Source organism: Corvus moneduloides, chromosome 18 (assembly GCF_009650955.1).
Source record: "Corvus moneduloides isolate bCorMon1 chromosome 18, bCorMon1.pri, whole genome shotgun sequence".
Classification (NCBI taxonomy): Eukaryota; Metazoa; Chordata; class Aves; order Passeriformes; family Corvidae; genus Corvus; species Corvus moneduloides.
In genome coordinates this window covers 6,675,205-6,691,361 of record NC_045493.1, presented here as the reverse complement: position 1 = coordinate 6,691,361, position 16,157 = coordinate 6,675,205, and the positions used below count along the sequence as shown (strand labels likewise).

The 16,157-nt window shown below is 40.4% G+C and overlaps 2 protein-coding genes across 3 annotated transcripts in view; both read left to right on the top strand.

Moving 5' to 3' along the window:
* Positions 1-13,129, top strand: part of LOC116453037 (protein HIRA) — a 32,656-nt gene extending 19,527 nt beyond the window's left edge. Inside the window, exons 15-25 of one of the 2 annotated variants that reach the window (XM_032128061.1) lie at positions 1,079-1,249; positions 3,226-3,430; positions 4,204-4,308; positions 5,112-5,260; positions 5,978-6,139; positions 6,897-6,955; positions 7,929-8,034; positions 9,186-9,308; positions 10,246-10,409; positions 12,109-12,197; positions 12,700-13,129. In XM_032128061.1, coding sequence (XP_031983952.1) covers positions 1,079-1,249; positions 3,226-3,430; positions 4,204-4,308; positions 5,112-5,260; positions 5,978-6,139; positions 6,897-6,955; positions 7,929-8,034; positions 9,186-9,308; positions 10,246-10,409; positions 12,109-12,197; positions 12,700-12,816 — 1,450 coding nt within the window. In that variant the 3' untranslated portion in view covers positions 12,817-13,129. Of the gene's footprint in view, positions 1-1,078; positions 1,250-3,210; positions 3,431-4,203; positions 4,309-5,111; positions 5,261-5,977; positions 6,140-6,896; positions 6,956-7,928; positions 8,035-9,185; positions 9,309-10,245; positions 10,410-12,108; positions 12,198-12,699 lie in introns of both variants that reach the window. The other variant, XM_032128060.1, reaches the window with a different exon arrangement.
* A 1,995-nt stretch (positions 13,130-15,124) lies between these two features.
* Positions 15,125-16,157, top strand: part of PPIL2 (peptidylprolyl isomerase like 2) — a 67,474-nt gene continuing 66,441 nt past the window's right edge. The window contains exons 1-3 of the mRNA XM_032127928.1: positions 15,125-15,228; positions 15,319-15,368; positions 15,785-15,830. Coding sequence (XP_031983819.1) covers positions 15,197-15,228; positions 15,319-15,368; positions 15,785-15,830 — 128 coding nt within the window. The 5' untranslated portion in view covers positions 15,125-15,196. The remainder of the gene's footprint in view (positions 15,229-15,318; positions 15,369-15,784; positions 15,831-16,157) is intronic.

Genomic DNA, 16,157 nt, shown 5'->3' with positions numbered 1-16,157 from the left:
AAGGTTTTTCCAGTAGTGTAAGTAGTGAAATCTATTTTACAGCGAATTCTGACCTGTGTCCTCTCTTCAAACATGGTAATCCTTCTTTCCTGTATAACAACCCCATCAGAGCACAGTAACATTGGCTTGTCAGTGCACATGTGCTGATTGGCCAGTGTGTCTTTCAAATTAATTACAGAACAACTGAGCTTTACTTGCTTTTCGCTCAGTGGTAGCACTGACCTGACTTCTTGTCAGTATGTTTTTATAGCATTTGTAACAGCATCGTGTCATTGAAACCTCTACTTCTCTGTCAAATTTGGTTAAAATTGGCCACAGATTAAAAAGTGAGCAGGTGGACTATGAGAAATGATTGATAGATGAAACTATTAAGTATCCTTTTCTTTGTAAATTGTACTTCTAGCAGCTTTTTAGTACAAGCATCAGTTATTTTAGAGCTGTTCATTCTCTGAATTCATTCTGCGAATGAATTGAAAAATCTCTAAAGTAAACAGCTATTGAAATAACAGATCCCCGGAATGCTTTAGTGTGGGGAAAACACATTCCTTTGCCCTAGAGTTACGCTTGGAAAGGCCTAATAATCAGTTTGGATTTTTCAACAACAAAATCTAAACCTGGCACAAATTGTTTCATCCCAAATTGTTTGATTGATAAACAGTAAAATATAATATTGAAATGGAAATATTTGGTAACCTGAACAAGGGGTAAAAGCAGGAATCCCTGCGATCTTTTTAAAAAGTAATCCTTTCCCTTTGCCTATGTAAGTACCAGCTGAAAGTATAATTTCCTTCCTGAATTTAAAATACATAATAAATGAATTAGGGTCTTTTAATCCAGATATGCAGCCACATGAAGCTCTGAGCTTTGAGGTGTATCACAGCTTTTGAGAGTAGCAAAGCTTGCAAAACACTGATGCATGAAAGAGTGGAAAAAGAATATCATAATTGACGATGTACTCGAGTGGAAGGCTTTCAACATGGTTTCCAGCCAGTAGCATGAGTGCTAGTTGTTACGAGCAACGCAGGTTACCAGTACTAAATTTCTTTCAATCCTTTTTTGCTGTCTCTTTTCTTGACAGTGTAAATGCTACCTCTGCCTCAGCTGCTCCTTCTGCATCGTCTTCCTCTGTGTTGACAACTCCATCCAAGATTGAACCTATGAAAGCATTTGATTCCAGATTCACAGAACGATCCAAAGCCACCTCAGGGACTGCTGTTGTAACAAACACAAATCAGACTGTTGTGGACAGGTAAGACATAGCCTGGGGAGGGAGGAAGATAATAATGCAGAGTTGAAACACTAATTCTCTGTGGTGTAGATGTCACAGTGCTGACACTCTAGAAGCTGTCTTGGGTTTCTTCCACTATTGGAGGGAAGGGGACGGCTATAAATAGGTACATTCTGTGCTGGTGTTATCCCTTTGTACATTTGTCCCTGGCATTTTGATGTCAAGCAGATTCTTCAAGATATTCCAAGTTAAAACTATTGTTGTAAGAGGCTGTGTGTACGTATGCCTGTGTGACTGAGTGCAGCTGGGCTCCTTAGAAGACAAAACCAGCCAAAAATAGCTAGCCTGCATCTCTGTACAAGAGAGCTTTACTTCAAGATAAATTACCATACATGTCAGCAGACAACCTCTCATCATCATAGCTGTAGTTGTATTTCAGTTTTATGCCTTGAAGGCATGTAGAGAAGATTCTCTGATTCTAAAGGGTTTTGGCTCTGGATCCACATGATTAAAAAAAAAAAGAAAGCATTTTGGTTTGTGACATAGTGTTATGGCATAAGTATTCCTGTTTCACCAAAACAAATGATAAAAAAATAGCAATCTTGAGAAAGAAGTATGTTGTTCCCTAGTTATTTTCAATAAAACATACTTTTATACATCAATATTTTTATGTCAAAGAGCTTAACCATGTGATGCAGAAGCAAGATATGTTAAATTACTCTCATAATTGCTTCTGATGTGTCAGTGAAATATGGATAAAAGTATATTGTTTGGCATAATTTAGATGCCAGAGAAGAAAGGTTTGGGTTATGTAAGGTATTTCTCTGAAGCCAAGTAGTTAAGGAATAAAGGCAAAACAGTGTGAGTTAATAACCAGTTATTGGAGGGAAGGAGAAGAGTATGATTAAATGACCTATTTTAGTGTCTAATGGTTAACAAGAGAGTTCACAGGGGTTGTGCTTTGTATTGGTTATATTATATTTAGTTATATAGGGACATGGATCTGTTGGACCCAAGTCCAGAGGAGGCCACAAAGATGATGAGAGGGCTGGAGCACCTCTGCTGTGAAGACAGGCTGAGAGCTGGGGCTGTACAGCCTGGAGAAGAGAAGGCTCCAGGGTGACCTTATTGCAGCCTTCCAGTGCCTAAAGGGGCTACAAAAGAGCTGGAGAGGGACTTCTCACAGGGACGTGTAGTGACGGGACAAGGGGGAGTGGCTTCAAACTGAAAGAGGGCAGGTTTAGATGAGGTATTAGTAAAAAATCCCTTACTGTGAGGGTGGTAGACACTGGAACAGGTTGCCCAGAGAAGATGTTGATGTCTCATTCCTGGAAGTGTTCAAGGCCAGGTGGGATGGGGCTTGGAGCAACCTGGCCTAGTGAAAGGTGTCCCTGCCCATGGCACAGGGTTGGAATAAGATGGTCTTTAAGGTCTCTTCCAACCCAAACCATTCTGTGGTTCCATAGTTATGTTTCCTGAAATGGAAGCTGTAGCAGTGAAGTCATTTGTATGGTTCACAGATACACATTTTGCAGTAGTCAGAACTGGGCAGAACTTCTGGGGATAGACAACAGAATGACAGAAGTTCTACATGAATAAGCAGAAAGTCTAATGTCCGCTGAAGGGGAAAAGATGAACTGCTCTGGCATCTTAGAGTGCTGAATTATTTGTATCAGCTCAGGGAAAGAGATCTGATTGCAATTGGAACTGAATGGTAAAATAAAGTTGCTATTTCCAGCTTTATCCAGTGGCTAACTCTGGTTTGATTAATTGTTTTTAAAGGGGAGAATATGTCTGATTGGTTCACATATATATTGCACATTGTACTTTTGGAAAGGGTTTGCCATACCTCTTCATCTTCCTCCTCCTGCCTTTGTGCATTTTGAAATACACTCAAAGAGGGCTAAGAAATGTCACTTTACCTGCAAGAGGGCAATGTGTAGGATACATGGCAACTTTTGGAATCAGCTTTTTTTTTACAGACTTTTTTTTTACAGACTGAAGGATCAGAATTTAATTAAAGACAATAAGCCCAAGGATATTCTGGAGAGCAGCAGTGACAGTGAAGAGAAGATTCCAGCTGTTAAACCACTCAGTGTACCCAAACGGAAACTGGAACTCGAGGGAGAAACAGTAGAAAAGAAGAAAAAAGGAAGGCCTCGGAAAGACTCCAGACTTGTACCAGTAACTTTAACTGTTCAGGTAAAATAAATAAGATTCGTTGTGGCTTTCAAAGTTCATTTTATTAAGTCAGTCCCATGTTGACTTGTTCATCGACTCAGGGAAACACAAGTAGTATCAGTCCCTCAGAATTTTTAGCCATCCCTCTTCCATGCCTTTAAACTTACTGATTTTAGAATTTAAGCTTAAAAGAAGCAGGTGCACATGGTGTGGCAAATGTGTTTATTTTTTACATAGATATGTAGCTACTTACTAAAGGTCCCAGCATGCTAAGTAATGATAGCCTGCCAAAGGACTGTATAGAATACAATGAAATGCCATCAGTTTTTGGTGGTGTATGATGGAGAGTGGTCCAAGAACAAGAAACTTGACTTGGATATGATGACTTAAATGGTTATGAATTTCCTCAGAACCCTAAAGTAGTTGTATTAGAGTTTCCATCATTTTAGGGTCATTTATCTATCATATAGATACCTGTGTTTTCAGTATCTAGAGCTTAGATTTTCCATGTAATATACCAGATTTTTCATGAATTAGTTGCAGCTGAAAATAGGGTTGTTTTCAAAAAAAAAAAAAAGAGACCACTTCAAGTTTGTTTTGTTTTTCTTTAATTCTTAGAAGCTATATTAAAAAACTTGTATTCATACAACTAATTTGAACAAGACTAATATTTGCAATTGGCATTACTTGGAATTTTAAGAAAATTCTCTTTCAAATCAATCTGTTTGGTAGAATATATTTGGTTTTAACATTTTTAATAGAAAAATTTAACTATTTCTGCTATTTTTTTCCAGGCCCCAGCTACATTGGCCTCTGAGAAGGATGCTGCTTGCATCTCTGCACCAGCATTAGCACTTAAACTGCCAACCCCAATCCCACAGAAATCGTTTACTTTGCAAGTAAGTGGGCTATAAGGAAAAATACTTTAAAAACAAACAAAAAATCCTGCTTTCTTTTAAATATTCTAAGGTTATTCACATCCTTGGATAAGTTAACATTTGAATGCATGCGTTTGTTGAAGTAAGCAAGATGGTGGCACTTTAGCTTCTAAGAATATGTCTGTATGAATAAAGATAATGGCAAACCAGCTAAAAATAGGACACTTCTGACCCAGCTAAACTTCAAGGAGGAGTGAGTAGCTCTGGTTCATGAGTCCCTCCTCCTGGTTAGCCCAAGTTGTGTGGTGGAGGTAAGAGGCTCTGGTGGGAGTAGCTGCTGCACTGTTACTGCAGTGGTGTTGGGAGTACACCACTGAAGAATAAAAACAAGGCTTTTCTGAGAGCTCTCCGGAGGTGCTCTGTATCTGAACAGGCTGGCAAATAGTAGTGCTTTAGGTATTTGTGAAATAGTTTTTATGTGTGTTTAGGCTGTGGTAGTCTGGTTCCAACTGCAAGACTGTGGGGAGGCTGGGCACATACAGACTTGATCTGGTGCCCATAATTAGGAAGCAGAGACAGACTAGCACAACCTTTCCTTATGTTTGTGCTTCAAATACAAAGAAGTTATTTGTGTTCTAGCCAAGGCCAATTTTCAGAGGTCTGCTCTTTTGAAGTGCCATGGTATATTTTGAAGCCACGTTAAACAGAGAATGCCATACTTAAATCTGTTCTTAAAGACATTGGTTTGGATCTAATAGTAGTTGTTGCTTTTTGGAGTAGTTTTTTTCCTCTTCCAAAAATTATTTTATTTTTTTGTATTTCAGATAAGTTCAGATCCATCAATGTACCTTGAAGTGGAGAATGAAATGACCACAGTGGGAGGTTCAAAGTTGAGCAGGTTAAAGTGTAATCGAGAAGGAAAGGAATGGGAGACAGTCCTCACCAGTCGAATCCTCGCTGCAGCAGGAAGCTGGTAAGAGAGTATCTTTTGGAGGAAGGGGGTCCTGAAGGCCAGAAGACACTTTTAGGTGTACAAAAGTACAGTTTACAGTTATTTTTCATAATAAATGTTTATGGATAAAAGTGTGCACCTCTCTTAGTCTCAGGTTTTGCTTCAAGTATTAACTCTATGCAGTCTTAAAACATCACAAATTCTCATTAGTGAGTTACAACTGTTTTCCTATAAGTTTACATTTCTCCTTTAAATTTCTTCATTAAAGTTGACTAAATCATAAGTGACAGGTTTTCAAGTGCTAGCTACTAAAGAACCAAAAATTTGAAATGGCCTGTTTTTGTCATGTCAAAGTATTTTCCTGAGTCTTTTGCTATTTTTTTCCTTAATTTTTCTAAATTTTGCCTAGTTTCAACTTCAGAGTTTGAAAGTGTATTTCTGAAGCCTGAGCCCTGAAAAAGAAGCAGCAGATTTTAAAGTTAAATACAAGTATAGGCTTGAAGGAGAGCTTGTGTATAACCAAAAGCTTTGCTGGTATTTCCAGCTATGCCCCTTGGTCTGTTTAGTTTATAACTTTTCCTCTTGGTATTGAAAATTTTTTCTTAAAGCTGCAATAGTTACTTTTTGGGGAATTTACCCAAGCTGTAGGACAGCTTAAGAATTCAGCCTGTTTTTATGCTACTTGCATTTGACAACATGCAAATGTTTCTTCTTTGTTTTGTTTTGGTTTTTTTCCAGTGAGATTGTGACTGTGGCCTGTGAGAAACGAACATTATCAGTATTTTCAGCTTGTGGTCGTCGCCTTCTTCCTCCTATAATATTGAACACACCCATTTCCACCCTGCACTGCACAGGTTCTTGCATCATGGCTCTCACCACTGCTGCTACGCTCTCTGTTTGGTAAGGGCCACGTTTGGCTGCAGCAGCTGCCTCAGGCCATGTTCATAGGTACCTTCAGTTGTGTCACTGCACTGCTGTTGAAACTGGAGCTTAAACCACATCAGGTCTGAACACAAGTCCACTTTTGAATAGAATATGTAGAGTTAACTGAGCAGGACTGTTTCTGTTTCAGCAGAATCCTGTTTCTGTTCTAGGACAGTCCATAAAATTGAACTTCATTCTAGAACAAAGATAAAGAATCCGCTAGAAGTCACTAGTTTAAGTGTTTGTGATGCATGTGGAATGGCATGGGGGGGAGGGGAAAGAGAAGCAAGGATACTTCCATCACTTTTAACCAATAAAGTACACAAGTTTTAAACTACTCCAGCCATTTTCAAGATGCCAAGATAAAAACAGTGGTAATTTATTTACAGTTGTTGAATTCAATCTAATGTCTCAGGCAAGTCAGAGCTCCTAAAGGAGTTGTTTGGATCCTCGGTGTTTGCTTTGCTGTAATGAGGTTTCCTGATAAAGAGCCATAAAAATTGTTTTCTGCTATTAACTTCTGTCTTACCATAAGGGGTTTGATTCTGCCAAAGTAATTTTGTCTAAGCAATGAAGAGAGTGTCAAAACAAAAAAAAACAAATAAAAAACCCCAAACAAACAAACTGCCTAATCCCCTGCTTGGTCATGAATAATGAAAAAGTGCATTTGTTAAAAGATTTTGGAGTTTTCAGTTGTTTGTTGACTGCAGACTTGTCCTTTTGTCTTTTTCAGGGATGTTCACAAGCAGACAGCCATTGTTAGAGATGAGTCTTTGCAAACAATATTTTCAGGTAATAAAAAAGTCCTTTAATTACCAACCTTTGAGCCCACCTGTACTATTTAGTGCCATTTATGAATATGCTGAAATTTTATGAAACCTGGAAAGCCTAAACAAATAATTTCCCTTCATTATTGTCTAATAAAGGGAAGTTCTTGAAATAACAGTGATGACAATATCAGTGAGCAGCAAACCTGTGTGAGATTCTGTAGCTTATAGTCTGCCTTGCTTCTGAATGTAGAAATTCAGTGTTGTGAAGATCACGAAATAAATATTTAATATAAATCTGCTATTACAGCAATTTCTCTGTGTAATTTGCATGTTTATTGTCTCAATGATGAACAGCAACTGATTATCTTCTGATTCATTACTTTAAAATCTTCAGTTTCAATCTGGCACAACACAAATCATCAAAAAAGCAGTGTCTTAGAGTACATTAGCTTCTGTTTTAGTACAGTACTGATCCAAACTAGCTAGAGAAGCAGTTGTATTACCAGTTTGCAAATGTCATCATTAGAAGTTACATGCAGAAGCCCTGGGCTTGGAATATGCTGGGAAATGAGACTCCAGCTATCCCACTTATACTGTGCTCTTAGCACACTTTTCTAAATATGCTGGGGTTTATAATTTTAACTTAATGGGAAAAAGAAAGCTAAAGGTTTCTTGGGTTACAAAAGACATAGCAGAATTGCTGAAGATTTTCCCTAGGTAAGGGGAATGTTCCTCATTAAGCCCATGTTCTGTATAAATTGCAGCATCAAGATCGATAATGTATTTTGCAAAATTGATGTTAATGCTACTGCATTGAGCCTGGTGCTTGCCATCATTAACTTGTGTCTTGACTTTCCTATCAGTACTTGAGAACAACATTGAACCTTTTTCTGTTGGTTGCTGTAACTGATAATTAATGGTGGATACAATTTCTGACCGTTGTGAGTCTTAGGCAAGACTCCAAAAGAAACACTTCGGTTTGATTTGACTTGTAGGAAGTGATGCAACTGTCTCTCAGATCTTGCTGACTCAGCATGGAATTCCTGTCATGAGCATGTCTGATGGGAAGGCATACTGCTTTAATCCTTCTCTTTCTACATGGTAAGTCATGTACTGTTTCCTGCTTTTGCAACTCAGAGGAGCATGTGTTCTGATTTACTGGGAAGAAATCATTCTACCTCAGAGTCATGGAAGAGTTACTACTAAACACAAGAAAAGGTTACACAGGAGTCTGTGTCTTGTTGGGGATCAGATAGGCTTTCCCCATGGAAAGGCATAAGTTCCTATAAAAAAATTCCATGGTTAAATTATTTACAGTGTCTTTCCAAAACAGGTTCTTTGTTGTCCTCCTAAGAGGAAAAAAAACATGTTGTAGTCCTAATATAATTGTTGTAATTAGTGTAATGGGCCTGCTTGATGAAAGGGCTTATTTTAACTCCTTCTCAGAATAATTGTTGTTATTCAACTACTTGAGGCTAATCCTCTGGAAAAGGAAAAACACCTTATTTGTTCTTTATGTCAAGGGAGTAAGGAGCAGAGGATGGGCTCTCAGCCATAATTCTGAATTTGCTGCCATTTCTTAGTTTGTACCACAGTTTGGCAAATATTTGAAAGAGCAATGCCTTTAATCATCATACAGATTTAAACATGATGAAGTAGCAAAGGGTATTTTAAATATTTGTACCGTTTTACCCCCGTGCTGTCTGAAGCCTAAACTTAGCATTGGTTTGAGCCACTCTCTTTCTTCTGGCATCTCAAGCAGGTGAAGGTGATATCCTTAATTAGGTGTGGGAATGTAATGTCAGCTCCCTCCATATGAAGGGATAGCTGTAATTATAGAAAAGATTGTCAATGTGTGTGTCTGGTGGTGGGGGGACACCTGACATAAGATAAAATCAAGTTCCTAATGAGAAAGTCATTACCTGTGTTCACTCCGGGCATCATTCTGGGTCATGGCTTCTTATTAGAATGTAAAATGGCAAGTAGAAAATTAATTTCTTTCCAAACTAATGGTAAATTACATTATACAATTAATATTTTCAACTTTGGAGGTAGGAGGGACATGGCACAAGCAGAATTTGGACACATAGTGGGAATAATCAGGGTGCCTGGGATTCCTGAGCACTTCAGTGATATTTTTTTTGGTTATCTCTGAAAACACAAATCAGGCTTTGAGGCAGAACAGAGCTGGATCCACTGACGTTGCTGTTTGCAATCCTCAGACTTCTTTTTTGGTTGTTTGCTTTTTTCAGGAATCTTGTTTCTGACAAACAGGACTCTCTAGCACAATGTGCAGACTTCAGGACTAGTTTGCCATCCCAAGAAGCCATGCTGTGTTCTGGGCCCTTGGCTGTAATACAGGGACGGACATCAAAGTACGCACCCGCTGCCTTCCTGTCGTCAGCACGTTTGTCTGGGTTTTGTCATGTCATTTATTCACGTGCCTGGATCACTGAGTTAGTTCCTGAAATGCCAATGGCTCTGAAATAATCAGTCGTTCATACAGTGGTTTTTTAAACCTTTGCATGTTTATAGTCTGTATCTTAATGTTGTTATGAGATTGTCTGGGGGGCAGGAAAGCACGCTCTACATGCAATCATTTTAAGGCTCCTCTTTATTGGGTGGGTAAGGTATTGGACAACTTTGTGTATGTCATACTTTTATTACCTAAAACAAATTATTTACATTTTGCATTTTAATTTTTAGTTTACCAGCTTTCTGGAGTAGGCCTACAATTTTTGAGCAGTTCAGTTGGCCTCAAAGAATCTATTTAATGAAGTCTTTGAGAAAGTTGAGATATTAGTCATCTAGTGAGTATTTTTAACATGTGAAAATATCACCAAGGAATTGTGTGAGCCAGAGCAGATTCCTGTAGGTAGTTTAACAGCCCATCCTCACTTGGATTTGAATTAGATTTCCCAGGCAGATTTCTTTGCTATTTCTGCCCTTCACATCCAAGTTTAATTTTTTTCTGGAGAGAAACTGTGTAGAGCTGTATGATTTTATTGCTCTTCTCTTGAGGAGAAGGGGAATTAATTGTGAAAAGCATTTGAAATACAAACAAACAACACTCTCTTTTTGAGAGAGACAATAACAGAATGAAAAATTCCATTGGAAAAAAATTCTAATAACTGGTTACTTTTTTCAAATTAGCTTTCTTATGACAATACATTTATATGCAGGAAATCCTTTAAATGCCTTATATCTTGTGTGCCTCTGAAAGATCAGTGCAGTATAGCTAGTGCTACAAAAAGATATATTCCTTAAACTTGTATCTGATTTTATGGCACGTTAATCTTTTTGGTTTTGCAGTTCAGGAAGGCAAGCTGCAAGATTGTTCTCCATGCCTCATTTAGTGCAACAAGAAACAACACTTGCATACCTGGAGAACCAGATAGCAGCAGCACTTATGTTACAATCCAGTCACGAATATCACCACTGGCTCCTTATCTATGCACGGTACCTAGTTAATGAAGGTGAGACCTGCCAGCCTCTGGTACTTCTCTGCAGTTCTGATGGGCTTTTAAGAAACACTGTTCATGTCATGTATATGTATGATTGCCCTTAACATCCTCCTTCTAGCACTTGGCTTCTGGACTCAGAGTTTGCTTAAAACAAATTGGATTTGCTTCTGCAGTGCTCAGTTCTCAGGAATCCTGTTTTGACCCAGTGACTGGGAACAGACCATGGTCTGGGGAAGCAGTGCCATCTGCAGACTCCAGTAATGGCAATTGCATTGTAAAAAAGCCCAGTGGTCTGTGAGGCACATCCTGAGTGTTGTCTTGTAGCAGCTACAGATGTTTCAGGAAAACCAGCAGCACCTTGCAAAATACCTAATGTTCCTCAGCCAGCTGGCAATTGCTGCCTGATGTGAACTGGAGGGGTTGCTCAGTCTCTGACACTTTGTACCAGAGCCCATAAAACTGCAGAGAATTTGCTTGTATTGCTTGCACTTTATTCTTTTACATTCTAAAATTTCAACTGCCTGTACTGGTGAATTCCATGTGTTAAATTCTGTGAGGAAAGAAACACACACGAAAGGTTCTGTGTGTCTATTTTATATTTGAATACATTTTATCTCTGTGCTATTATGTTAAATAAGGTTAACCATCTGACTTTACACTTTTTGGATTCTGAAGATCTCTCTTGTATCTCTGCCTGTCCACATTCATAATTTAGTAGTTCCCATTGTATTAATTCAGCCTTACTCCTCACCTTCCATAATCATTCTGCACCGAGGGAAATGAAATGGTTCGTGTTAGGCCACCTAATAGGTGTCGCCAGAATTAAAATCAAACTCATTAATTCTTGCCTTTTGACCCTTACCTTATTTAACAGGAGAGCTTACTGAACTGCATGTGGTTCTCTCTGTCCTTCCCCAGCTGAAATTAAAATATTCATCTTGGGTCATATGTTAAAGAGATGGTTGTACTTTTAAAAGCCTTCAGTAATTGAGAACCTCTGCTGGGTTCCTCTGGCACCTCCAAATGTTGCTGCCATGGATGGATGGATGGATGGGTGTCACAAAAACTGTGCTTTGCCAGATGTGTATTGCTGCTTCACTAGTTTTCTAGAGCTGCTGAATTTTGAAAATTGCACATTCTATTATTGACCCTTTATTCTTATGATTATTTCAATGTCCACTGAATTCTAATCCATTAAAATACTCCATCTGTTATATGTTGATTGACAAGTTACTCTTGCACAGACTTTGCTTCTTGCAAGGGAATTCCCCCCTCTGATTTTTGGGTGAATAAAGGTGGCCTGGAAACTGTGTGGTTTTATTAAATGTGTTTTGGTTTTTTAACAGCTGGTATGTTTTTTGCGGGCGGGATGGGGGAGCAGTGGGAGAGAGGTTGAGATCAGGGCAGCTCTTAAAACAAGCTGGAGTAATTACTTCAGACTTCAGTTTTTCTCCCTGTTGTAGATCATCTTTAGTAGTGGTTTTGGTTTTGAGAACCTTAAATAAGACCCTTCAGAGCTCTAAAAATCATCTTGTATTTCCAAAGATTTTCTGTAAGAATAGTAATATGACTTTCCAGAACTCAGTATTTTGGGCTTTATTTTATTATTTTATTTATTATAATTCTTTCCTGAATGTTGTCTGCTGCATTGTGGAGTGGTTATATGTAGTGAAATGCTTATGAATGTGATTTTATTTCTGATTATCTCCAGGGTTTGAATATCGTTTGCGAGAATTATGCAAGGATTTACTGGGTCCAGTTCATTACTCAGCTGGAAGTCAGTGGGAATCAACAGTTATGGTAAGTCCTGATAGTAGTTTAATGAAGAACAAGGAAGAGTTTCCCATAAAAACTACAGGGTATTACCTTTTCCATACTCTGCTCTGATCACATAAGCAGGCTTTATCCCATGGCACTGAGATTTATTCCATGTGAAACCACAGGCAAATGCTTGTTGACCCAGAGTCAGCTCTGGTGCTGTCTTGAGTATCACACAGATGAAGGAAAGTTGCATGTTCAGCTCTCAGCATTGTTCAAACAGCAGCTTTGAAACAGGGACATGCCAAAGACAGGTCTTCCCTCTCAGAACACAGCTTGGAGTCTGGAACTGCAGAGACTGCTCCAGCTTCATGAGTGTGCAAATGTAAAGACAGTTTGTATTCTGGGATTCATGGAAGCTGAGTGAGAACACAAAACACACAGCTCTCTCTAGGCAGGAGAAAGGGCATGAATCTTAGAGAGCTCTATGAAACATGTTAATGATAACATAGATTCTGAGGATGCTTTTCTGTTTTCTGTGCAGGGTTTACAAAAGAGAGAACTATTGAAAGAGCTTCTTCCTGTTATTGGACAGAACCTCCGCTTCCAGAGGCTTTTCACAGAGTATCAAGAGCAGCTAGACATCTTGAGAGACAAGTAGCATGTCCCCAGATTTTCCCTGTGAGGCCTGGTCCGAGAGAAACTTCTGAACAGCATTAACCAGAGACAGAAGAGGAGCGAGAGCCCGGTCAGTGGGGACACTCCTGAAGAAGGGCTGTGCCGCAGAGGTCCCAGCGGATTCCTGAAAACGATGAGTGGAGGAGCTAGACAGTTTCCCAAGTGAAACTTGACCATTGAAGCTGTTTCCTCTGAAGCTGAGGCCTCTGTTTCTATGGAAAGTCATGGATATGTACTTCAGGGGGATCCTTTTGGATCTGGATCTCATTTAATATTAAAACGAGCTGAGAACTGTTTGTGCGGTTTCTTGGATGTCCTGTGAAAAGCACAGTACTTCAGAGTACACTGAACAGCATATTTAACCCTGTTTAGGGTTTTTTGCCTGAGGATTTATTGAGGCTCAACACTATATTAAATTAGATGAATGAGCCACGTAAAAAGAAATTTCATAAATATTAAGGTATTATGCAGCCAATAGACTCTTTCCTGTGAATATAATAATAAGAGGCTGTTCTAACACATGGACTATTTTTGTACGAGAATTTGCTAACTTGTAATATGGAATTTTATTTGGCCAATAATCAGGCTATCACTACAAAGTCATCTTGTAGGAATTTAATTACAAAGGCTATGTTTCAAAGTAATTCTACCAAATTAACATGTCATCATCAGGTTTTTAATTTTTCAATGTTTGTAAAAGGCATTTTGGGGGGAGGGGGAGGGATACAATGGGGTGGCTCTTTTTGTAAGTACAAAATAAAAGAACATTGCATTGGTTTAAAAAAACAAAAAGCAAAAACATGGTCTTGAATTATTACAAAGGGCACAGGCATCTCCAGAAATGTCAACACAGGCTGAATCACGTTAATGTGTCTGGAAATAAATAATTCTGTCTGGATGATCTTTCCTCTGAAAGCGTGATCAGGCAAGTGCTGGTGATGTCTGTGGACAGCTACAGCGTTTGCCTCTGGAGCCCCATCTTGGCCGAGGGAGCAGGAGCTGTGTGGGAGTGCTCATCATCTCAGCCAGAGCCAAACAGGCTCCCCTCACCACTGACCAGAGTGGGAAGGAGCTTCATGCAGTTCTGGCCATGTTCCTTGTGGAATGCTCTTGGAATTCCACTGAAAACAAATCAAGTTGTTTTCTTTTCCCAGACTGCGCTTGGTGGTGGGAAAGGAGCAAGTGAAGGTGTTGGTTCTTTGCAGGCCCTGCTGTTTGGGTGTGCCTCAGTTTATGCCTTGCTTTGAAATGTTTTTGAGTAAGAGATTTGAAATGAGTAAGTGTATTTAAACCCTTGTAAAAGGGTAGTTTCTCCCCTAAACCTCTAAAAAACAATATCCTTCACCCTCAGCCAGGACAAGGAGTAGCTGTGGTGCTGTGGCCAGAGTCTGATAGTGAGAACCAGTTGTAATGTTGTAAATAATTCATATGCTGTTGCCAATTAGACTACACTCATGGGAACAACTATTCTGTTCTTCAGAGGAGAACCGTAGCAACATAGAATCATGGAATATTTGGGTTGGAAGAGATTTTGAGAAGTCCTTTAGTCTAACTCCCTGCAAGCAAAGCAGGTTGTGCTCACCCTTGTGCTCATGGATGCAGCCAAGGACCAACTGATGGGATTAAAACAGCAGCTGAACACCATCTTCTGGGGAGAAGGGGGGTCTGGTCCAAAGCCTGGTGCAGTCAGTGGGAGTCTGGCTATCCACTTTCATGGATTTCACTCCAGTGGCTTTGTGTAGACAGCTGCCAGGCTGATGGTTTAACAAGGAAAGAACAAAGCAGGAATGGATTCGGAGGTGTTTGTTAAGTGGAAGCTCCAGGACACCTGGCTGTTTCTTCCTGGTAAAGACAAGGTATCCAGACTCTGACTGTCCTCTGTACAGCCTTGTGCTATTCATACCAGTCTTGTAATGAAGGCTCTTTAATGGGATTTAAAGGTAATTAGCTAAGAGACAGTAAATTTTTTGTCGTTAAGTCTTTGAAGAGACACTGAAATACTTTTTGTGAAGAGCTGTATCCGTATTAAGACACCAAGTAGGTTTTTCTACCCAATTTTTCTTGGGAGGTTCTGTCACTGCCCAACAGAGCAGGAATACAATGATTTTAAATTCCATGCAAGAAAACATATTTTAGTGAAACAGAAGCCCTGGAAGGCTGCTCTGAGGCCCCACCAACCTTCTCCAGGCTGAACATCCCCGGCTTTCCCAGCCTGTCCCCCCCGGCCCGGCGCGGCCCCGGAACGCGTCTGCCGCCGCCGGTGTTTCCGCGCCGCGGCCGTTCCCCGCCGCACCCGGCGGAAGGCGCGGGCGGGCCCGAGGCGCGGCCCGGGCAGCGCAGGCCGAGCAGGCCGAGCCGCCGCCATGGGCAAGCGGCAGCACCAGAAGGACAAGATGTGAGCGGGGGGCGCGGGGCGGGGCGCGGGGGGGCCGAGCTGTGCGGGGCCGTGTCTGTGCTGCGCCTCAGTGACCCCTCTGTCTCGCAGGTACATCACGTGCGCCGAGTACACGCAGTTCTACGGCGGCAAGAAAGCAGGTAAGGGGGGACGGGCCGCTCCCTCAGGTCCCCGGGACAGCGGGTGCTGAGCTCCGACCCCCGGCCTGCGGCCCGAGCTCACGGTGCTGCTCGGAAATGCCGCGTTTGTGGCCAGATGAGCGTCCCCGCCCTCCGCCGGGTCTGTGCCCGCTGGTGGGGCAGGGCCTGAGCGTTGATCATCAGATTTAAATTCAGCGCTGTCGGTCTGTCAAAGCTCTGTTGTGACCTTTTTCCGGCAGTGTAATTTCAGTTCAGAAATTTTAGTTACAGTTTTGTAAGCTTCATGTGTTTATCCTTGTCATCAGTAAATTGCCACGGTTTATGTAGCAAAATGTAATTTTAAAGTGTTTCTTTGTTACCTAGAATACCATGTATTTATTAAAACCGTTGTGTGGGTTTTCTTTTTCCATAAACAGACCTTCCACGGACCAATTTTAGACGTTTATCATTTGATCACTGCAGGTAAGACAACAAATTTACATTATCATTATAAAATGACACATCTAGTTATCAGGCTGGTGACACTGAACTAAAGCCATCTTCTTCTGAGGCAATTACTTTCATTGACTTGTGCCTGCTGGGGCAGTAGCATGGCAAGAACAAGTTGAATAAGAACTGAAACAAAGTCTGTGTGACCCATGATCAGTGTCTGCAGAGGTTGGAGGTGATGGCTGAAAGAATACACAAGTGATAAAATAATGCAGAACAATTACTGTGTACATCCCACTCTTTCAAAATCTGTGTAATCAGGGTTCAAATCTACTTGTCCCTGCTCAGAATGTGCTTGGT